Here is a 23,347-nt window from a genome sequence, read left to right on the forward strand (position 1 = left end):
TGATTTACTGTCTGGCAATATAGCTGGCGAGCTGACTACATAGTACCAGTCTATTATAAATTGTTCCATGTAACTAGCTAGCTATTTAGCCATTCATTATTTACTTAGTCCTCTGCACTCCCCCCAAAAATCTAATGTCCTGTATTTTTCTCCTCTTTGGCATTGACATCTCTACTAGCTACTTTTTCAAAGGCAAACACTGACTCGCTGAGTGCTGTTCATCTGAAGCTGCACTTGAAAAGTAGAAGATCCAGATACAGTGATAGCTTACCTAGCTAGCTAATGTTAGTCTAGCTAAAATAGCCAACCTAGCATTAAATCACTCGGTATAAAACAATTTTTAGTATCTCATAACCAATAGTTTGCTAGTTACACAACAACATAGCAATACATTTATGAAATGTTCATAAACTTTTACTAATTTTCAACATTCAAAACATGTATGCACTCGTGACTATAGGTGCCCAGGGCTTGAGAATAACTTTTTTTCCCCATCACCATCCCAGATTCGTCCCGAAGTGCAATTTCAACGATCCCAAACTGAAGATGAACATCCCAAATTAAAATACTTTGTTTATTTTAGTTTTGATTTGCCAACGTGTCTACTCTAGTAGTTTGTCATCAAGAAAAAGGGTGGCTACTTTGAAGAATCTAAAATCTCGTCGTCCGGGTTAGATGAGGTTTTGGCCAGGTGGGATGTCCTTGTCCCATCAGACTCTTGCGACTCCTTGTGGCGGCCAGGCGCATGCATGCTGACTTCTGTCTCCAGCTGTACGGTGTTACCGCCAACAAATTGGTGCGGCTGGTTTCCGGGTTAAGTGAGCAGTGTCAAGAAGCAGTGCGGCTTGGCGGGGTCATGTTTCGGAGGACGCATGGCTCTCGACCTTCCTCTCCCAGGTCCGTACGGGAGTTGCAGCGACGGGACAAGACTAACTCCCAATTGAATATCATGAAATTGGGGAGAAAAACAGGGTAAAAACTACCAAAAATTAATTAATAAATGCCCACATACATGCTGTCTGCCATCTGCCCAGTACAATTGAATTCTCCAGTGTGCCAGTGGCCATCAAAGGTGAGCATTTGCCCACTGAAGTCTGTTACGATGCCAAATTGCAATCTGGTCAAGACCATTTTGAGGACAATGAGCACGCAGATGAGCTTCCCTAAGATGGTTTTTGACAGTTTGTGCAGAAAATATTTTGTTGTGCTAGCCCAGTTTCATCAGCTATCTGGGTGGCTGGTCTCAGATGATCCCACAGGTGAAGAAGTGGAGGCCCTGGGCTAGTATGGTTACACGTGGTCTGGTTGTGAGGCCCGATGGATGTACTGCCAAATTCTCTAAAATGACGCTGGTGGTGGCTTATGGTAGAGAAATTAACATTTAAAATTCTGGCAACAGCTCTGGTGGACATTCCTGCAGTCAGCATGACAATTGTACTATATCAAAACTTGAGACATTTGTTGCATTGTGTTGTGTGACAACTGTACATGTTAAAGTGGCCTTTTATTGTCCCCAGCACAAGGTGCACCTGTGTTTAGGAGAAATGCTCACTAACAGGGATGTAAACAAATGTGTGGCCAGTTTGAGAGAAATAAGCTTTATGTGCATATGGGGAAACTTCATGGATCTTTTATTTCAGCTCATGAAACATGGGAACAACACTTTACATGTTGCATTTATATTTCTGTTCAGTGTAATTGGTAGGTCAATCTTTTACTTGCGGACGTGATCTACACTGCCAGAAAATGCAAAACTGACCCACGATCAGCATCTAAGGGCAATGTCCACCCTACTCCTGTTCTCAACCTGAGATTCACTTTGTTTTTCTGTGCTGAGGACATGTAGAATTGTTCAGTGAACTGGTGAATGAATCGAGGTTTAGCGGTCTGTCGGTCGTAGCATGGAGATGAAGGCCGATGACCTCAGTCTTATTACCTTGATGAAATGGCCAGTATTAAGCAAGTTGGGAACATCGAGCTGACCATCAACCGTACGTACATTTAGTTAAAGCCTTTAGCTAGGTTTATGTGGATGGAGCTTCTAGCAAATAGTAGAGGGAGTGTTGAAAATATTCAATGTTGTAATATTAGATTTGGAGGTTTTATATTCATAGTTTGAGTGGGTCACATTCAGAAACATGTGAAATGAGACTTGTGACCTCTGCACAATTCAAATGCATGCCAATTATTATAATCCATCTCCAAATGTAGTCACCTCAAATGCATTACTCATTTGGTTAGTCGATATCCATTTCTGGTTTTGAAAGGTTTTTATAAAGTAGCGTTCTACTTTATAAATGTGAGCTTTGTCTGTGTGAGTCTGTAACAAGCTATATACTTGCATGCTCTTGTGCTCGCTGATGCACAGATTTCCAGTTGCCCCCCTGTCACCGATGACCTGCTCTGCTTGCAGCACCATGTGATAACACATTCCTCCCAGCTGCAGTCATCTCAGAGATTCCCTGCAGGTGATGTCATAGTGGACAACCCTTAGCACCTGTGATAGGATGCCAGTCAGTCCACAGAGGAGTGAGAGAACTTTGCTCAGCCACTTAGATCTTTGTTTGCGTTTCATTCACCATGGTGGAACCTCTCCCGCTCCTTTTCTATGAGGTCTTTCAGTCAGTCGTTCTTTTTACGAGGAAATGGATACTGTATATTTTCTCTGAATTAAAATATATTGATATCACCATATCTGTTAATTAAACTGAAACACAAAAAATCCAAAAAGCTAATTCTGTGAAAAAAGTATTCCAATTAGAGTAGTTATTTTCAAATGTAACTTCCTTTCTGTTTGAAGATTCATTATAGTAACTGTAATTGGTATGACATTTGTTCAGTCTCTGCTGTGGGTTTAGCTTGGCCACAGACATGTTGTGTAGGAGGTTTTGGACCTTCTTTGACGTCACTGATAGGTCTCTGTCAACAGAGCGACTGAATAGCCCTGACCACCAGGAAACATGCTGGTCACCTGCTAAAGGACTTACTCATAATGCCACGATAATCAGTGAAGTGACACCTGGCTCATATTCTTAACACTATCATCACCACTGAGAATAATATAATAATAATATATCCCATTTAGCAGACGCTTTTGTCCAAAGCGACTTACAAGTCGGCTGGGGCCACTACTTTTTTACATATGGGTGGCCCCAGCGGGAATCGAACCCACGACGCTTGGCGTTGCAAGCGCCATGCTCTACCGACTGAGCCGACTGAGCCACACAGGACCCTGGGGGGAATAAAGGGAGTATCTTGTTGCAGAACTATGTCATATCATAATTGGGCCTATGGGCTCTGGTCAGAAGTAGTCAGAAGTAGTGTACTATAAAGAGGAGAAATGTGCCATTATGAATGCAAACTTGGTCTCCTCAAGATTATCTGGATACCTTGAAGTATGCCTGTATACTCTTTCCTCTCTTTCCTGAAATGCTGGGGTAGCTAATGGTAAATTTATTTTTCGGTGGGTCATGCAACCTTTTGACTCCTGTATTGCTGTTAATCTGGAACATTTTCTACTTGACAAGCTGTGTTGCTCCCAGCCAGGAGTTATGGTCTGTGTCTGGAATGACACCCTAATTCCCTAAATAGTGCACTACTTTTCATCAGGGCCCATAGGGGTGGGTGAGAGCGCTGTTATTTAAATTTTTTAACCCTGCAGTGCTGTAAATATCTGAAACCACTCTAGGATTGGGCTTCTGGTGCAGCAAATTCATCCTGTTGTGAAAATGTACAAGTCCACTTTTACCTTACCACCTTAGGATCTGGCATCTTAATTATTACAGTTGTATTTTTTTATTTAAACTTTATTTAACCAGGTAGGCCAGTTGAGAACAAGTTCTCATTTACAACCGCGACTGTAATATGGATGTAGCAGTAGCATCCTACAAAGATTGACATTTGGATTTACTTCTCTTTGCATTCAAGGGGCAGACAATTATGAACTAGTCTGGCAGTAGTGTGACATTGTTCCCAAAACAACAACTTTCCCCTTGCATTGTTGCCTCGTTTCTATGGGAACATGGTTGGTTGCAAGATGGACAACAAACAATTGGGTCAGGCAAGACAACAGTTTGTGTGTTAGCAGGGCTTCTTTCCACTTCCAACGTAGTATAATTCTATATACATTTACCTTTGGTCTAAAAGGCTGCTGCAAATCTACTGAATCTCACAAATACAATTCCCCTTCTCTGTTGGAGGAGAAAGGGGGAGAAAAGAGCAGGGAACAGGAAAGATAGGAGGGGTTCAAGCCAGGGGGGAGGCTTTTCACACTGTGGCCAAACAAGGGCAGCACCATTCTGTGGCATAAATGGGAGGAGGGATGACATCACCACCAGCTAGTGGAGCAGGGATAATTTTACACAATTCACCTTTCACTGTCCATCGATGACATGTTTTGAAATTTGATGGCCATTTCCTCGTGGATTGGGGGCCTTCTCACGACACAGTGAGAGGGAGCAGATGCCTGCCTGAATACAGCTCAGCACTATCTAAAGCACGCTAGGCAAGGACCTAGTTAATCCATCCCGACCAGTACTGGGTGAGTTTGAGCTGTTGAAACTTTAAGAAACAGCGTAGTCTGGCTGTTACAGTATCATGTGCATTGTTAGACCAGCTGCTGGTGGAAAAGTTGTTTGTAATGCAAAGCAACAGCGGACAATGATCCGGACTCGCTCCTGATTATGCACTGAGTTTCTAGTGTGGTTGTGTGAGAACCATATGGAAGGGACCTGTTGCAGGGAGCAGACACTCTATAGCAGTTGCACAGAGAGACTCCCGCAGAGATTAGTTAAACATCTACTCACATTATTCCGTTAAGGTTCACTCCGTGTTAAGCACACTTTTTTTTTACAGTTTAGCTAGCATGTCTCTGATATTGTGGTACTTTGCTCAGTGTGACGAGCAGTGTTGCCCCTGTTGGGGAGAATCATATGAGGGTTCAGGCTTCTAATCTGCCCCCCACCCCCTCCTTTGTTTCCTCTTCTATCATGCCTTTGCCATTTATTCTGCTTGCCTACCTCCCATCCGGAATCTCACCACTGCCCACGGGGTTTTGGGCTGGGGGTAAGGAACTCATTCTGAGTCTGGTCAGGCTCCTCTACTCTGGGAAATGTTACTTAACTTTGGAGATTTGTGAGACATTGTAAGAGTTAAAATACTTTTTTTTTTTTTTTTATTGTTCCCAGACTATTTGTAGTTTACAAACTCAAAGGTTCAATATTTGTAAGTACTATGTAGCAGTGTACAGGAACAGGCCTACATTGTTCCTGTAATTACATCAGCAGGAACAATGTAGTAGATACAGTTTCACGGCCTCTTCATACAGAGGGGGATTTATTATTATTATTATTATCATCAGGTGAAACATCTGAATAAAGCCTATCAAATTGAAATGTAAATTCTCAATCACACTTCATCGCTCTCTGTCGGTCACTTTCTCCCCCTCCCCTCTTCTCGCTCTCCCAGATTAAAGAGACTGCTGGAGCAGGAGAAGGCGTACCAGGCTCGTAAAGACAAAGATCACAGCAGGAGGCTAGAGAAGGTCCGTGAGGAGCTGGTCAAACTCAAGTCCTTTGCCCTGATGCTGGTGGATGAGCGGCAGCTCCACATTGAGCAGATCGACCAGCAGAGCCAGAAGGTCCTGGACCTCAGCAGCAAGCTCCAGGAGCGAGAACAGCGTCTGGCCGCTGTACGCGGCACTGCCAAGGAAGACGGCCAGAAGGTCCTCAGGCTAGAGGCGGAGCTGGAGTGCAAAGCTGCCAAGTTCACCCAGGAGCATGAGGAGATGACTGCCAAGCTGGCCAACCAGGAGTCCCAGAGCCGTCAGCTCCGCCTGAAGCTGGCAGGCCTGGCCCACAGGATCGAGGAGCTGGAGGAGAACAACAAGGCACTACAGAAGTCAGAGGAGGACCTCCTTGAGCTAAGGGACAAGATCAGCAAGGGGGAGTGTGGGAACTCCAGCCTCATGGCAGAGCTGGAGACCCTGCGCAAAAGAGTCCTGGAGATGGAGGGCAAGGATGAGGAGATCACCAAGACGGAGAGCCAAGCCAGAGAGTTAAGGAAAAGGCTGCAGGTCGAGGAGACCACCGGCCGGGAGCTGAGGCTGGAGGTGGAGAAACTGCAGAAGAGAATGGTGGATCTGGAGAAACTGGAGAGTGCTTTCAACACGAGCAAATCAGAGTGTGCAACACTTCATATTAACCTAGAAAGAGAAAAAGGACTAGCAAAGGACTTGGTTGGTGAGCTGGACATGGTGAAAAACCGTGTGAAAGAACTGGAGAACTCTGAGTCGAGATTTGAGAAGGCAGAGATGGGCCTAAAGGATGACCTGATGAAGCTGAAGTCATTTACAGTGATACTAGTGGATGAGAGAAGGAACATGACTGAGAGAATAAAACAGGAGGAGCAAAAGAGCGATTATTTAAATAAAATGTTCAAAACTGAGCAGAGTAAAGTTATGGAGGTCACAGAGAAGTTGATTGAGGAGAGCAAAAAGCTCCTCAGACTGAAATCAGAAATGGAGGTAAAAGTGACATCTCTTACTAAAGAGAAAGATGAACTGAAAAGTAAACTAGCAAGTGAAGAGGAAAAGTGCAGGGATCTTAGCTCCAAGGTCGGTGTAATGAAAAAACGAATGGATGGGCTAGAGGAGGCAGAAAAGGTATTGTTAAAAATCAGAGCCAATAAGGACAGCAAGAGACCCCCAGACGAGGAAAACAAATTCAAGGAGCTAACGCAGGAAATTGAAAGGCTAAAAAAACGCCTCAAACAGCTTGAGGTGGTGGAAGGTGACCTGATGAAGACAGAGGACGAGTACGACTTACTGGAGAAGAAATTTCGAATGGAGCAGGACAAGGCCAATGCCCTCTCTCAGCTGCTGGAGGAAATGAAGAGTCAGACTGCCAGGAACAAAGCCATAGAGAAGGGAGAGGCGGTGAGCCAGGAGGCTGAGCTGAGGCTGCGCTGCAAGATGGAGGAGGCAAAGACCAGAGACCTGCAGGCAGATGTCCAGGCCCTCAAAGAGAAGATCCACGAGCTGATGAACAAGGAGGACCAGCTCTCCCAGCTGCAAGTGGACTACTCCCTACTCCAGCAGAGATTCCTGGAGGAGGAGGACAAGAAGAAGAGCTTGAGCCAGGAAGTGATCAACCTCACCAAAGAGCTGGAGGTCACCAAGCGGTACAGCCGTGCCTTGCGTCCCAGTATGAATGGAAGGAGGATAGTTGACGTCCCTGTCACCTCCACCGCAGTCCAGACAGACGTGGTGGTCAGTGAACCTGCCGAGGAGGACACACCTGCAGTGTTCATCAGGAAATCTGTCCTGGAGGAGAACCATATCATGAGCAACCTGAGGCAGAGGGGTCTGAAAAAGCCTGTAACTGTGCTGGAGCGCTACCCCCCAGCAACCACCGAGCTGGGCTTGAGAAAATCATGGATCCCCTGGATGAAGAAGAAGGATGCAGTGACGATCACTCAGACCACCCCAGAGAAGACCCCAAACCCTCAGGACAACGGGGACTCCTCCCCTCGTCCACCAGAGCTGTCCATGTCCCAAAAGCCAGGCCAGCCGTTGCACATTCGAGTAACCCCCGATCACGAGAACAGCACTGCCACTTTGGAGATCACCGGCCCTCGTGCTGAGGACTTCTTCTCCAGCGCCACCATCATCCCCACATTGGGCCTGCAGAGGCCCCGCATCACCATTGTTCCCAAGCCCACCACCGTGTTCTCAAAGAGCAAGCCGGGTGAGGGCGTGATGGGGGGGCCTGAGCGGTGCAAGTCTCCAGTCACCATCACCACCATCTCCAGGGCCAAGTCCCCAGATAGGAGTAAGGGCTCCTCCTACTCCGACTCGAACAGACCCCTCTCCCCCGTCTCCATCATTACAGTGAGCACCACTCCTGTGACGGAGGCCTTTGCCTCCGCATCCCCAGAGCCCCATGACATGAGCGCCATGGGCCGGGCTGTGTTCAAAGTGACCCCAGAGAAGCAGGCATTGCCTATGCCCGTCAGAAAATACAACTCCAACGCCAGCATAATCACCACCACGGAGGACAACAAGATCCACATTCACCTGGGACCTCAGTTCAAGAGGCCATCAGACGTCAGCAGTAGCAGCCCCACAGTGACGGTCAGGCCCCTTAGTGTGAGCACAGAGAGCAAGGAGGCACCCCCAGGTACGGTGCTGCGCTCCCCGCGTCACCCCAACAACATCACCACCGCTCCTGGGAAGACCACCCCCAACAAATTGACCAGCAGCATCACCATCACCCCCATCACCTTGGCACCGACCAGGCCAACTCAGTCTGTGGTGAGTAGTCAAAATCTCGTATATTTACATAAGTTCTTTCTGCCGTTCAGCTCTCACCCTCCCTTTTATGATGATATGAACATCGGCTGTCTCACTAACAGAAAAGCTTTGTATTGTATATTTTATGTAACCATTTTCAGCTGGTATGCTGAATATATTCTATATTGTTGTTAGTAATAGTTTTTCAATTACGTGACTTTCTTTTCAGACAAACCATCTAAATGATATCCAATCTCTTATATTTCAGTTGCTTCTGAAATGTTTCAAAATGATATCAGGTGGTGTCTGCTCCCTAGATAGCACACTTTCCAGGTATACCAAAATCAAATGCACTCCTTTTACCGATGACCAATACTAACACTGGAATGAATTGACACGCATATCCCCACCTTAAAAAGGCCCCTCTCAAAGGGTCTTGTGTTGACACACCTGTTTCTATTGGCACAAACTGACGTGTTCCTCCCTTTTTAACTGAAAATGGACCAGTGATGACCAATTTGGATGTTTGACTTCTAAAGTGGGCTGACCCGCACATCAGCAATATGAACAGCATACTGTAATGTATAATCAATCTCCTCTCCCAAGTTCTGTTAACTCGATGTAAATCACTTTTGTGCCGCTAGCTTTGAAATGCTCTTTCTTAATGCTGTGAAGGGTTAAAGGTGAGCTATGGTAACATTGTGGTTTTTCATACAGCTAGATTTAAAGAGGCTCTGTATGGATGGGACCTTTTTGAAGGATAAGAAATGCAGCATTTTAATTCTAATCACAATCGATATCCAATATGGCCAACTCTTGTCATCCCTCTTGAACCTGTGTAAATTGATTTCTTTAATTTACATGTAATTCTGCACCACTGTTCTAACAAGTGTTAACTTTTTTTATTAGTATTTTTATATATTATTTTTACTTCCGTTTATTTAGTAAATATTTTATAAACTCTTTCTTGAACTGCATTGTTGGTTAATTAAGGGCTTGTAAGAAAGCATTTCATGGTAAGGTCCACACATGTTCAATTCGGTGCATGTGACAAAATTTGATAAATTCAGGAAGGCAAGCTTTCACCAAATGTACACTAAGTAAATCATTTTTTTTTGTGCTAGTTTACGATAATACTTTGAACTTTTCTGTCTGCACTTTTGTCTTATGTTGTGTGATTCCTTTCAGCCCGGGGCGGATGTGCAGTCAACTCGTGCCGCAGCCACACGAATCCCTATGTCAAAAGGTATGAAAACAGGCAAGGCAGTTGTGACAGGTGTCTCTACTGTGACACGGTTAGAGTCGCGAGCCGAGTGCCAGTCAATGAAAATTGAACTGAGGAGGTCGACAGTCTGCAGCTCTACCTCCACAGGGGGAGGGAAGTGCTGAGGGCCACACGTTGCCATGGAAATGTGGCCCCGCTATCTGTCTATGGACTCAGTCACCCATCATTCAATTCTGACCAGTCTGTTGCCAGACAAAAACCTATAGGATAGGTGTTGCAGGCACCTTAATCTGCTCAGATACAAACAGGAACACAGAATAACTATATCAGACGTGTCCCTTTCCTCCTTTTTAAACATTGGGGTAAAAAGCATTGAAATTGTATTGTAATTATGAATGTTCCCCCCCCCCCCAAAAAAATTATTTTTATATCCATGTTGAAATGCTTTTTGTTTTGATTGACATGTTACTAATCCCTCACCTGGGTTGTTGTCACACTGAGTTGTTATTTCATAATTCATGTTAATATTCTTGTTTATTTCACAATTTCTTATGGAGGTTTCCGAATACGGTCGCTCTAATGGGTTTTGCATATAAAATACATTTAGGTTGTCATCAACGTCACTAATTTGTGGCACCAAATTTAAAAATGAATAAAAATGATCTGGAATAAAGTATGACACTGTTTGTTTGTTATTCATGTGGAGAAATGACAATGCAAAATCTTCTTGATGTTCACTAAACAAAGAATTTAGTGAATGCAGGCGAGTAACAATAATGGAAACTTCCATAGTGCTTTATCCATACTGCTTTGTAGAGTCCTACATCTATAGAATTGCTTACTGCATGTTTGGCATACTAAACAGAAGAAACAAGTTTAATATGTAATCTTGCTTGTTCATAATACTAGTACTGTATATCCATACAAAAGGAATTAAATAGTTAATCAGAATAAAAATGTGAACTAGACTTTTCATACCTGATATTTTGGAGTAGGCTTTCATTTACTAATGTAAAGGCTTCCACACAGTTCACAGCTGCAGAGCCACAATCTGTGGAAGTACACAAAATCCATCACATATCAAAGGTTTGATTACCTAACGAGCAAATACAATTAAAAACAAAAGTGACCTGCAATGACAGTAAAGTGACACTACTTCAAACCGTTTGTTGATTGCGGAGTCATGCAGAGGTGCTAATAGAAGAGGCTTTTCCTTGTTGAGCCATTGAACTTTAGTCAGTGACTGCATCCCAAATGGCAACCTATTATCTACACTGAGTGTACAACACACTAAGTCCACCTGCTCTTTCCATGACAGACTGACCAGGTGAAAGCTATGATCCCTTATTGAGGTCACTAAATGTACTTAAAATCAGTGTAGATGAAGGGGAGGAGACACTTTTGGTCAAGACACTGATCTGGGGAAGGGTACCTAAAAATGTCTGCAGCACAAAGTCCTCAAGACCATAGTGCCCTCCATCTTTCTTAAATGGAAGAAGTTTTGAACCACCAAGACTCTTCCTCAAGCAAGCCGCCCAGCCGAACTGAGCAATCTGGGGGAGAAGGGCCTTGGTCAAGGGAGGTGAATGTCCTGCAGGGAGCTCGCCCCCAATGGTGGATTTGGCTATCCACACCAACTTCTGTAGAGCCTTGTGGTTGAGGGCAGTGCAGTTGCCATACCAAGCGGTGATGCAGCCTGTCAAGATGCTCCCGATGGTGCAGCTGTTAAACTTCTTGAGGATCTGAGGCTCCATGCCGGAGGTTGAAGGAGGGAGGGGGGGGAGTTGTGCCTTTTACACCATGGTGTCAGTGAGATTGGTCCATGTCAGCTCCTCTGACGTGCACAATGAGGAACTTAAAAGCTTTTGTCCCTCTCCACTGCAGCCCAGTCGACGCAGATAGTTCTGCTGGCTTAAGATATGTTCTGATGTTGGACTATAGCTCCCTCACCTGGACAACAGACAGCTTTATCTGAAATTGCAGAATTGGAGAGTCAAAAATAACTGAGCAGTCTTTCTGATCACTAGATGTAATGTCGTTTCTATGGTAAATGATTCATGAAGTCTACATTTACCTTGACTATGGACTTAAAGTAAGGTCCACTACATTTTGCTAGCGACCATTGAGGCCTAAAGTTTTTCCTCCAAATGGCTCCTGTTCCAAAAACTAATTAAACAAGGATGTGAAAAGGAAGCGCTGAGGGAAAGCAGGTCTCAGGTCTGGATCTCATAGCCATGCACCACTTGATTAAACACCCTCTAGACTAGAGCAATTAAGAAATACTTATTTTTAACAAGCAGCCTTCCACTCTCTAAACCGATAATACAAACCACAGCCTACCACTCCCATGGGAACACATCCTACTATCCTAATGAGCGGATGAACAAAGGTTTACATAAGTGAAATGAGGCAGGAAGCAAAATAACTTGCTTATGTCATGGTGCATGGGAGGGCATTCCTGAATATTCTGTAGAGCCAGCTACAGATGGAGGGTGATGGGTACCAGACCCAGCTCCACCTTCTCTGTGGGGATGTCCCAAATGGCACCCTATTCCCTATATAGTGCACTGCTTTTGACCAGGACCAGGCCCTGGTCAAAAGAAGTGCACTACATAGGGAATAGGGTGCCATTTGGGACACCCACACAGAGAAGAGAAGGTGGAGTTGGGTTCATGTAGGGTCTCCCTCCGAAGAGAAGCATCTGGAAACCAGGCCAGGGACAGTAAACATGAGATAGCTGAAACACAGATTCACAAGTGAATTCCACTTTCACTCAGCTGCATCCTGATCCTGCAACTGGTCGGCTGCCTTCACTCCCCTGGGGTTGTTTGATTGACAGATTTTGGTGGATTAATCTAATTTTGCACATACAAAAATCAGTCATGTTTATAAAATGTGTTATAAAAAAACAAAGCTAAACAATGCTCTCAATAATTATATCGGTTGATCGACAAACTCATTCTGGTCCTCTGCATCCCAAATGGCACCCTATTCCCTATATAGTGCACTACTTTTGACCGGAACCCTATGGGCCTTGGTCAAAAGTTGTACACCACTGTATATAGGGAATAGGTTGCAATTTGGGACGTAACTCTTACCTCTTTGAATAATGACCCTCATGTCTTCATTGGTTGGTCTGAGTGAGGATGCAATGGCACAGTATCACTCATGGTCCTTTTATTGATTTCTTGTCCCCACAGGAAATATTGTGCACCATGTGATAGTTGAGCCCAGATGATGAGACTGTAATGTGGAACTCCTTCCTACACCTATGACAAGTGCCCTGCATCCCTACTCTACTCTTACAGTGTGCCACCGCAACCATAGGGCCATGCCAACAGACGACGACCATCGGAAAACAGTCAGAACTCCGCATGCAGACTGTCATGGAGATTATTTCTAACCCCAGGGCACCTAACAAGGCTCTCTTCTCAATTCTGTGGGCTAGAATAGTATTACCTCTGGATTCTGGCTTACATCACTATGCCAAATAGCCACATGGAGTTGTATAAAAGGGGTATGCAGCGTGTACTCTACAGTAGTTCAGGCTGTTACGTGCGGCTTGAGCGTTCTTCAATGGAAGTCTTGAAGACTCAAGCCGCACGTGACGCCCTTGACCCGAGCTAACGCTGCAGCGGTTTGTGTGAGAGGACAGATGCATACAGTACCAGTCAAAAGTTTGGAAACACCTACTCGTTCAAGGGTTTTTCTTTATTTTATTTTTACAATTTTCTACATTGTAGAATAATAGTGAAGACATCAAAAGTGTTACACAACTGTTACACTCTCCCTGCCTCCTCTGTGTTTGTGCTTTTACTTGCAGATTGGGGACAGGTGGAGCTGATTGGTCGTCAAGGTGACATGTTTCAATTGGGTTTGGGTTCAACTAGGAGACTCAACTCTCTCTTTCTCTCTCTCTCTCATGTTTTTTTGATTAGGTGCACCCTTTAACACTTACACACATTTGACCTTCATCCATGCATCTTCATTACACCCCTCACATGCCTACTCTCATACTTCACAGGTTAGTTTGGTGAAGAGAAGACCATGAAGTCTCTTTGTCCTGTATTGTCTAGAGACACTTTGTTCTGTTCCTTGTTCGGTCATCGGATTATGGAGGTGAGTTGTCTTTGCAATGTATGACGGTGAGAAGTTGAGGCAGACATAACTCATTGCCCAGAGATATGGTCTTTCACCCTGTTAGATATAGCGGTATGTTCACATTGGGGGCAAGTTGTGTCGTTTGTTATTTTTGTGTGGTGACAGATGTACTCCAGAGACAACTGCTTTAACCTCTGTGGTTCGAGGTTGGATACAAGCAAGCTGGTTCCTCCTTCGTGCCAGCGGGCTCTAGTGCATCAATACCTGCTGCAAAGCCAGCGATGACAAGGATTAAGTTTAACAATAGGATTTGTGAAAACTCAAGTGATATTCGTCTGTTTTTGCTATGTACTAATCTGTTCATTTGGTAGTAGCATTATGGCTTCTATTGCGGATGTTGTCCCGTGTTCCTTCTGAGGAGTTGCTTATGCAGTTTTAGAAGGAACAGCTTTTGAAGTTGAGTGAGCTCAGTGACAAATGTCTCAAGGATCCAGTAAGGTCTATTCTGTCAGCTAATTTGCTTTCAGTTGGTATTTTCAAGGCAGAATTGAGTGAACCAGCTGTCTTGGCTGTACCAATTGCGTCTAGTGCTGTTTTGACATTTGAGCAGAAAAATGAGTTCCCTTTATTGCAGCTCATGACAAAGATCTGGAATGGTTTAAGCAGCAAAAATAACTTGATTTGAAAGGTTGAAGCAGGATACAGAGCAAGCTAATCTGCGGTTGCAACATCAGTGGTTAGAACTTGTCAGAGAAGGCAAGCTTTCAGGTGAATTTTCCTTTGAGAATGACGTTGTTGGGCTCACTCATCTCTTAAGGTTAAGTATGCAGGACAGCAGTTTTATGAGTTGGTCCCTGAAGTGTATTGACAGCGTTTCAGAACGTTGAAGAAAGGTGAAAAACAGTCCCATGTTGAGTTTTCACAGGATTTGTTAACTCAATTCAATCTTTGGTCTACTAGTTTTGAAGCTTTGTACAAGCTGGTTGTCCTCGAACAATTTAGTCTGTCCCTTATCGTCTTGCTACCTATATAAATGAACATAAAGTACAGACAGAAGCTGCTGTACTGACCCCCAAAGGCTGTTCCCCAGAGGAACAGTTCAAGTGGATTTCGTTCAGCAAATTCCTTTGGTTCTGGTAATGATGCATTTCCATCTAGATCCGAATGTGTTGCATGTGGACAGAATGATGTTAGTAATAACTGTAATTATTATGGTGAAGGCCACTGGAAGAGCTAATGTCCTGTCCTTGGTAAAAAGGTCAGCAGATTGGCCAGCACAAATTTAAAACCTGTTGCGTTAGCTGAGCCTGTTCATGCTAATCCTGTTGCTCAAGAATTGTCCAAGTCTTTAAGTATTTATTATTTGTCAGAGGGTTATGTTTCACTATTGGGAAATGACGTGCCAGTAGAGATTCTGCGAGACACGGGTGCCTCTGAATCGTTTGTTTTGGAGTCTGTTCTGCCTTTTTCTCTGGAGATGGACACAGGAACCAGTGTCCTGATTCAAGGGATAGATTTGAATACTATTGTCTCTACCCTTGTATAAGTCAAACTTATATCTGACCTAATGCAAGGTGATGTTTCCCTTGGGGTGGGTCTCTTTCTGCCCGTTGACTTGTGTTCATGTGATTTGGGTAACAACTTAGCCGGTTGTCGTGTTTGGTGTGACTCATCTCCTCTGGTGGTTTCTCATAACCTGGTTAAAACCTACAGAGATTCCCGAGGTATTCTCTGCATGCGCTGTGACTCGTGCTATGAGCTGTGCTGACACTAGGGTCAAAACGGAACTTACACAACACGTAGCTGAACAGTTTGATAATCGTTTAAGTAGTGCTGCCGAGGGGTACTACATTCAAGATCAGTTGTTGGTGAGGAAATGGACACCTCACAGCAAAAGTTGTAGGTGATGCTATTGTTCAGATCGTGGTTCCTTCTAAGCTTTGAGATCAAATTGAGAACTTCTCATGACATTTGTCATTTAGGGGTTAGTAAAACGTATGATTGCGTTTGTCATTTTTATTGGCCTTGTAATCGGAAATGTCTTTCTTTAAACATCTAAATATGCCATGTTTTTCAGCTGACTGGGAAGCCTAATCAGATTAAGGCCAGTCCTGCAACATACAACCTATTCCTGTTACAGACCAGCCATTTGAGCATTTGATTATTGATGGTGTTGGACTCTTACCCTGTTCTAAAGCTGGTAGCACCTACATGTGAACTGATTTGTCAGGCTACAAGATATCCTGCAGCCTATCCACTATGTCTGTTATGAAGGTGTTGTCACAGTTCACTTCAAATTTTTTTGAATACTTAAGGTGATTTAGAGCGATCATGGTTCCAACTTCACTTCGCACATATTTGCACAAGTCTTGCAACAAATGCATATAAAACATAATCAGGCCAGTGCTTTTCATGCGCAGAGTCAAGCGGCCCTTGAGCGTTTATCAGACTTTGAAGTCACTGTCACGCGAGTACTGCACTGAATTAGAACGTGACTAGGATGAGGGGTTACCCTGGTTGCTGCTCACTGTTAGAAGTGTCACGAGGGCACGGGGTTCAGTCCTAATGACCCTGTTTTTGGTCATACTGTGTGTGGTCCCCTTGCTGTAATAAAGGAGGATTGGAAGGTGGTTGAGCGTCCCCCAAATTTGTCATGTTAATGGTTTCTGACACAGGTTGTACATGGCTTGTGAAATGGCTAAAGAAAAACTGGCATCCTCTCAGGTGAAGGGGAAAAAAGTTTTTGACCGGTGAGTTGCGCTGCGACTATTTAGTCCAGGGGACCAGGTTCTGCCCGTCCTCGGTTCTCCTTTTCAGGCCAAATTCAGCGGCCCATACACAGTTCAGATCGAACAATTGCCGAACCACAATCTGATTACTACCCCTGAGTGCAGAAAGGCGAATCCGCTCTGCCATGTCAATTTGCTAAAGCCTTATTATACTGGTTTGTCTTCTGAATTGACTAAATCATAACTGTGCTAAAACTGACGTGGTTAGTTCTGTTCTTTTGGTGGAATCCGTTGATCTGAGGTGACCCACTCCACAAACAGTGGCAGTGTGAGGAAGAGGGGATGCCGGGCCCTGATGGTATTTTGCAGGGTAGGTTGACGATTTGAGTTCCTTTGCATACTTGGAGTTTGTTGGGTCGCCTGCCTTATTGTCAAGCAGAGTTAACTGATTTGATCACTGATTTTCAGTCTGTTTGCTGACACCTTCTCGTAGACATTTGGCAGTGCACGATATTGATGTTGGGGATGCTGTCCCTATTAAACAACGTTTGTGTCATGTCTCATTGGAAAAGCTATGTCACTTGGACTCAGATTAAATACATGCTAGTTAATATCGCTGTACCATCATTCTTCAGTTGGGCCTCCCCGTGTCTCTTGGTGAGCAAGCCAGATGGTTCTCTTAGATTTTGCACTGACTACTGGAAGGTTAGTGTGACACAACCTGACTGTTACCCACTCCCACGGATTGTTGTCATGGGTATCCGGTGGGCCTCTTTGGTTTGTATAGTATTTGTCTGAAACTTTTAGGTATGGTTTTTGATCTGTTGTATATGTGTGGTTTTGTTTTTGGGTCGTTGTTAGTGCCCAATTTTTATGGCAGGGGGTGTTACGCCCCCCTCGCTCTCCCTGCCTCCTGTGTTTGTGCTTTTTCTGATTGGGTCATTAAGGTGACAAGTTTCAACTGGGTTTGGGATCAACTAGGAGATAAAAGTTCCTGGTGCCCAGTCCTGTCTCTCTCTCCACAAGCACCATTTTGTTTTGATCTGGTTGATTATGTTTTTTGATTAGGTGCACCCTTTAACACTTACACACATTTGACCTTCATCCATGCATCTTCATTACACCCCTCACATGCCTACTCTCATACTTCACAGGTTAGTTTTCCTTTTGTAGTTTTATACTTAATTATTTAATACATATTTTTGTTACTACTTACAGTGCCTTGCGAAAGTATTCGGCCCCCTTGAACTTTGCGACCTTTTGCCACATTTCAGGCTTCAAACATAAAGATATAAAACTGTATTTTTTTGTGAAGAATCAACAACAAGTGGGACACAATCATGAAGTGGAACGACATTTATTGGATATTTCAAACTTTTTTAACAAATCAAAAACTGAAAAATTGGGCGTGCAAAATTATTCAGCCCCCTTAAGTTAATACTTTGTAGCGCCACCTTTTGCTGCGATTACAGCTGTAAGTCGCTTGGGGTATGTCTCTATCAGTTTTGCACATCGAGAGACTGACATTTTTTCCCATTCCTCCTTGCAAAACAGCTCGAGCTCAGTGAGGTTGGATGGAGAGCATTTGTGAACAGCAGTTTTCAGTTCTTTCCACAGATTCTCGATTGGATTCAGGTCTGGACTTTGACTTGGCCATTCTAACACCTGGATATGTTTATTTTTGAACCATTCCATTGTAGATTTTGCTTTATGTTTTGGATCATTGTCTTGTTGGAAGACAAATCTCCGTCCCAGTCTCAGGTTTTTTGCAGACTCCATCAGGTTTTATTCCAGAATGGTCCTGTATTTGGCTCCATCCATCTTCCCATCAATTTTAACCATCTTACCTGTCCCTGCTGAAGAAAAGCAGGCCCAAACCATGATGCTGCCACCACCATGTTTGACAGTGGGTATGCTGTGTTCAGGGTGATGAACTGTGTTGCTTTTACGCCAAACATAACGTTTTGCATTGTTGCCAAAAAGTTCAATTTTGGTTTCATCTGACCAGAGCACCTTCTTCCACATGTTTGGTGTGTCTCCCAGGTGGCTTGTGGCAAACTTTAAACGACACTTTTTATGGATATCTTTAAGAAATGGCTTTCTTCTTGCCACTCTTCCATAAAGGCCAGATTTGTGCAATATACGACTGATTGTTGTCCTATGGACAGAGTCTCCCACCTCAGCTGTAGAGCTCTGCAGTTCATCCAGAGTGATCATGGGCCTCTTGGCTGCATCTCTGATCAGTCTTCTCCTTGTATGAGCTGAAAGTTTAGAGGGACGGCCAGGTCTTGGTAGATTTGCAGTGGTCTGATACTCCTTCCATTTCAATATTATCGCTTGCACAGTGCTCCTTGGGATGTTTAAAGCTTGGGAAATCTTTTTGTATCCAAATCCGGCTTTAAACGTCTTCACAACAGTATCTCGGACTTGCCTGGTGTGTTCCTTGTTCTTCATGATGCTCTCTGCCCTTTTAACGGACCTCTGAGACTATCACAGTGCAGGTGCATTTATACGGAGACTTGATTACACACAGGTGGATTGTATTTATCATCTTTAGTCATTTAGGTCAACATTGGATCATTCAGAGATCCTCACTGAACTTCTGGAGAGAGTTTGCTGCACTGAAAGTAAAGGGGCTGAATAATTTTGCACGCCCAATTTTTCAGTTTTTGATTTGTTAAAAAAGTTTGAAATATCCAATAAATGTCGTTCCACTTCATGATTGTGTCCCACTTGTTGTTGATTCTTCACAAAAAAATACAGTTTTATATCTTTATGTTTGAAGCCTGAAATGTGGCAAAAGATCGCAAAGTTCAAGGGGGCCGAATACTTTCGCAAGGCACTGTAACTGCCAATGTATGGACTCCCTTTGTCGCCAGGTTGTGACAACTCAACTTTAGATTCTTCAAAGTAGCCACCGTTTGCCTTGATGACAGGTTGCACGCACTCTTCCAACATATGCTGAGCACTTGTTTGCTGCTTTTCCTTCACTCTGTGGTCCAACTCATCCCAAACCATCTCAATTGGTTTGAGGTCGGGTGATTTGTGTAGGCCAGGTCATCTGATGCAGCACTCCATCGCTCTCCTTGGTCAAATAGCCCTTACACAGCCTGGAGGTGTGCTGGGTCATTGTCCTGTTGAAAAACAAATGATAGTGGGACTTGGTGCAAACCATATGGGATGGCGATTCGCTGCAGAATGCTGTGGTAGTCATGCTGGTTAAGTGTGATTTATTTAGAATGCAAGGCAGTGTCCCCACCAAAGCACCATCACACCGCCTCCACCATGCTTCCCAGTAGGAACCACACATGCGGAGATCATCTGGTCACCTACTCTGCGTCTCCCATAGACATGGCATTTCAAACCAAAAATCTCAAATTTGGACTCATCAAACCAAAGGACAGATTTCCACTGGTTTAATGTCCATTGCTTGTGTATCTTGGCCCAACCAAGTCTCTTCTTATTGGTGTCCTCTCATGGTGGTTTATTTACAACAATTTGACCATGAAGGCCTGAATCAGTCTCTGAACAGTTGATGTTGGCGTGTCTGTTACTTGAACTCTGAAGCATTTATTTGGCCTGCAATTTCTGAGGCTGGTAACTCTAATGAACTTTTCCTCTGCAGCAGAGAACACTGGGAGGGAAGCAGCTTAATCATAGCTCTTGATAGTTTTTGAGAAGTTCTTAATGTTCTGTATTGACTGACCTTCACGTCTTAAAGTAATGATGGACTGTCATTTCTCTAGGGCTATATTCTGTATACCACCCGAACCTTGTGACAACACAACTGATTGGCTCAAATGCATTAAGGATAGAAATTCCACATGTTAACTAAAGGCACACCTGTTAATTGAAATGCATTCCAGGTGACTACCTCATGAAGCTGGTTGAGTGCCACTTTGTTTACTACATAATTCCATATGTGTTAATAGTTTATGACTTCGCTATTATTATACAATGTAGAAACGAGTAAAAAATAAAGTTAAAACCCTGGAATGAAATGAGTAGGTGTCCAAACATTGGACTGGTACTGTACATATTGGGACCATCTTAACGACTGCATTCAGACTACTCCAAAAGTTGCATTGCATGCGTGCCACAAACTTTCATCATAAAACCAGAACAGTGAATCATTCTAATAAATTTGTTTGTAATAAGATTTTATGAAAAACAAACACTGTAAAAAATGTTTTAAGAAATACATTTAAAGTGGAATGATATAAAAAAAGATGACGCATTGCTGTTGAACCGGACTAGGTTATAGTAGGCCTAGAGTAAGGGTATCTTACAGAGGGCTTGGGTTTTAAGAATGTGAAATGGGGAAAATAAACAATTGTTACAGGAGAATAAATTCTAAATACGAGGTTCACCGGTGTTCACAGAAGCTCTCATTTCATGATGGGCATGTAACCTACGTCATAGAAGGGGTTTTACGCACGTCCAAAGCATAGCTAAAATAATTTAGGCCTGCTTATTATAGATTAAAAGGGAGCGTCAGCTCACTGTTTTGCTCCTCACAAACTTGATATTTGAATGAAGCTTTGGTGATTAAGATTAATTTCCAAGCGGCCTCGAGCAAAACACTTTATCTATGGTGTTGACAGGACAAAAAGAAAGGACTTAACACCTTTCCCACCATTTGTTTTATTTGATTATATTTATAAATACGAAGTATACAAGCCCCAAATCACATGTTCCTTGCGTGTCACAGCTGGATAAGTTGCGACTCTGCTGTCAAAATGTATGCCATAACCAACTGTTACTGTTTGACCGGTACATTGTCTAACCTGGCATTAGGGCTGGAACATAAGGAAGTCCTGAGAGGACAAAAATAGACATTAACGAGGGAATATATATCACTAAATAACAAAAGTAATTTTGTCGATCACAAGATGGCTTGTTACATAAAACAGGCATCGAGGCATTCAGTTACTTTTCGATTGAATGTTAAAATGGGCTAAACGAGTGCCCTAAGCGACAGTGTGTTTTGATCGTTGGTGCCAGGCGCGCTGGATCCAGTATCTCAAACGACCGCCCTCCTGGGCTTTTCACTCACCAGTGTCTAGGGTTTACCGAGAATGGTGCAACAAACACAAAACATCAGCACCAACCTGGGGGTGAGAACAGCTTGTTGATGAGAGGGAGGTCGAAGGAGGGCAAGTAATTGTGTAAGCTAACAGATGGGCCACAAACTGACACTGACGCAGTACAACAGTGGTGTGATCCTGGTCATGGATGGGGTATTGCAGCATTAGACCACACCGGGTTCAACTCCTATCAGCTAAAAACAAGAAGTGGCTCCAGTGGGCACACAATCACCAACTCTGGACAATTGAGGAGTGGAAAAACTTTAACTGGACCATAACAGCGAGTTCCGTTTTGAGTCCCCAGACCTCATCCCAATAGAGCATCTTTGGGATGAGATGGATTGGGCGGTTCGCAGCATGAATGTACCACCATCCAATCTGCAGCAATTGCGTGTTGCTATCACATAAGCATGGACCAACATCCCTGTGGAACCTTTCCGGCTGTTCTGGAGGGAAATGGGGAGTCTGACCCGGTACTATACGGGTGTCCCTAATAAACTGGCCAGTGAGTAGATCTTTCTATTACGTGTGGGAGTACTTTGGAACTTTAATTTTGGAATTCTGTAACTTGGAGCTGGTTTGCTGGTGTTTTTACAGTATCTAATGCCCCAAAATAAATAAATTAATAAAATAACATCGAGGCGCTAGTATCAATCAAATTCCACTTGCAGTCCGCCATTTGGGGAACTCTGCATTATGCCCTAAATGGTCATTTATGGTTATTTATCAGCTGGTTGTTTGCAACTATTAACTTGACAATTCAAATGGATTGTCATTATTTGAGAGTTCATAAATATATATCCTACTAGACCGATAAATGGGTTTGGTCTAATTCAGGTCAGGTGAAAATATTCAATATCAATTTATTGGGGAAAAACGTGAGAATCAAGTCAATGAATGATAATTATTTTATAATCTCCTGAATTGAATAAGACATTAACTATAGTTTGAATGATAATATTTGCCACAAAGAAACGTTTATCACATGTTATGTAATCACTTATTTTCGCTTCACAGTAAGAACTTCCTGACTTGGGTTTTCGGGCAAGCCATCTTAATATAAAACAGTTATATATGGAGAAATAACATTTGTAAAACTAGCACATATATCAGAGCGTTTTCTCAGACTTGCCTCAGCTAAACTGTTAGCTTCTTCAGCTTCAGGGAGACGACCTAAAATAGCTGACACACTGGTTGTTTTCGGTCAGAAACAATGATGGCGTCGAGCTACAACGCGCAGGAGGAAGACTGTTACATCGCCGTACCTGTGGGACCATCAATAATAAAAAGCCCGGTAACAGAGTTTAAACAACGATTACCTACTTGGCAACCCATTCTGACAGCGGGCACAGTTCTCCCAGCTTTCTTCGTTATCTGGTTTATCTTCATCCCCATTGGTATCGGACTCTACATCACGTCTAACATCAAGGAGTTTGAGGTAAGGAGGCAGGTTCACTCGTTCCCACTATTCTGGGTACCAGTCTTTAGCTAACATTCCACTCCTTGCCATTGCCAAGGTGACTCACTTCGGCAAACTCAACGTGCAGCTTGATTTACGGCGGAGTAGGTTGTTGGAAATAACATTAAAGTACTTTTCCATGACCACATGTGGAGCCTCCAAATTAGAATTATAAGTAAAAAAAACATTTAGCTGTAAGCAAGTCGTTGTTGTATTTTGATGCTTAAAGTGGAACTGACAGCCTAAACTACTTTGCAGATATGAAACAATCATATCAGTCAAATATCAAATTCTCAGTATGCTTAAACCAACTTTATAAGCGGTTTAAAAAATGGATTGATTCAAAATGCCATTACATAGAGTAAGCCGTTGGCAGAATCTATGGATGCAGTTAAATGCATGATTAATATAATTGATCAATGCATATCTTGGTAGTCCAATAAATATTGCTATCGG

At 43.4% G+C, this 23,347-nt stretch overlaps 1 protein-coding gene and 1 long non-coding RNA gene across 5 annotated transcripts in view; one reads left to right on the forward strand and one right to left on the reverse strand.

The window, feature by feature from the left end:
* The window catches only part of filip1b (filamin A interacting protein 1b), a 36,331-nt gene extending 26,143 nt beyond the window's left edge, over positions 1 to 10,188 (forward strand). For 3 of the 4 annotated variants that reach the window (XM_064990666.1, XM_064990667.1, XM_064990668.1), the window contains 2 exons: positions 5,467 to 8,311; positions 9,479 to 10,188. In XM_064990666.1, the coding sequence (XP_064846738.1) occupies positions 5,467 to 8,311; positions 9,479 to 9,679 (3,046 nt within the window). In that variant the 3' untranslated portion in view covers positions 9,680 to 10,188. Of the gene's footprint in view, positions 1 to 4,578; positions 5,144 to 5,466; positions 8,312 to 9,478 lie in introns of those variants that run through there. The other variant, XM_064990669.1, reaches the window with a different exon arrangement.
* Positions 556 to 22,899, reverse strand: LOC135557420 (uncharacterized). The gene is made up of 3 exons (XR_010458208.1): positions 22,756 to 22,899; positions 10,494 to 10,566; positions 556 to 929 (listed from the first exon to the last, which is right to left on the reverse strand). It is a non-coding gene; the product is annotated as an uncharacterized LOC135557420 (long non-coding RNA).
* Between the last annotated feature and the right edge of the window lie 448 nt (positions 22,900 to 23,347).

The sequence above is a fragment of the Oncorhynchus masou genome, chromosome 16 (genome assembly GCF_036934945.1).
Source record: "Oncorhynchus masou masou isolate Uvic2021 chromosome 16, UVic_Omas_1.1, whole genome shotgun sequence".
Classification (NCBI taxonomy): domain Eukaryota; kingdom Metazoa; phylum Chordata; class Actinopteri; order Salmoniformes; family Salmonidae; genus Oncorhynchus; species Oncorhynchus masou.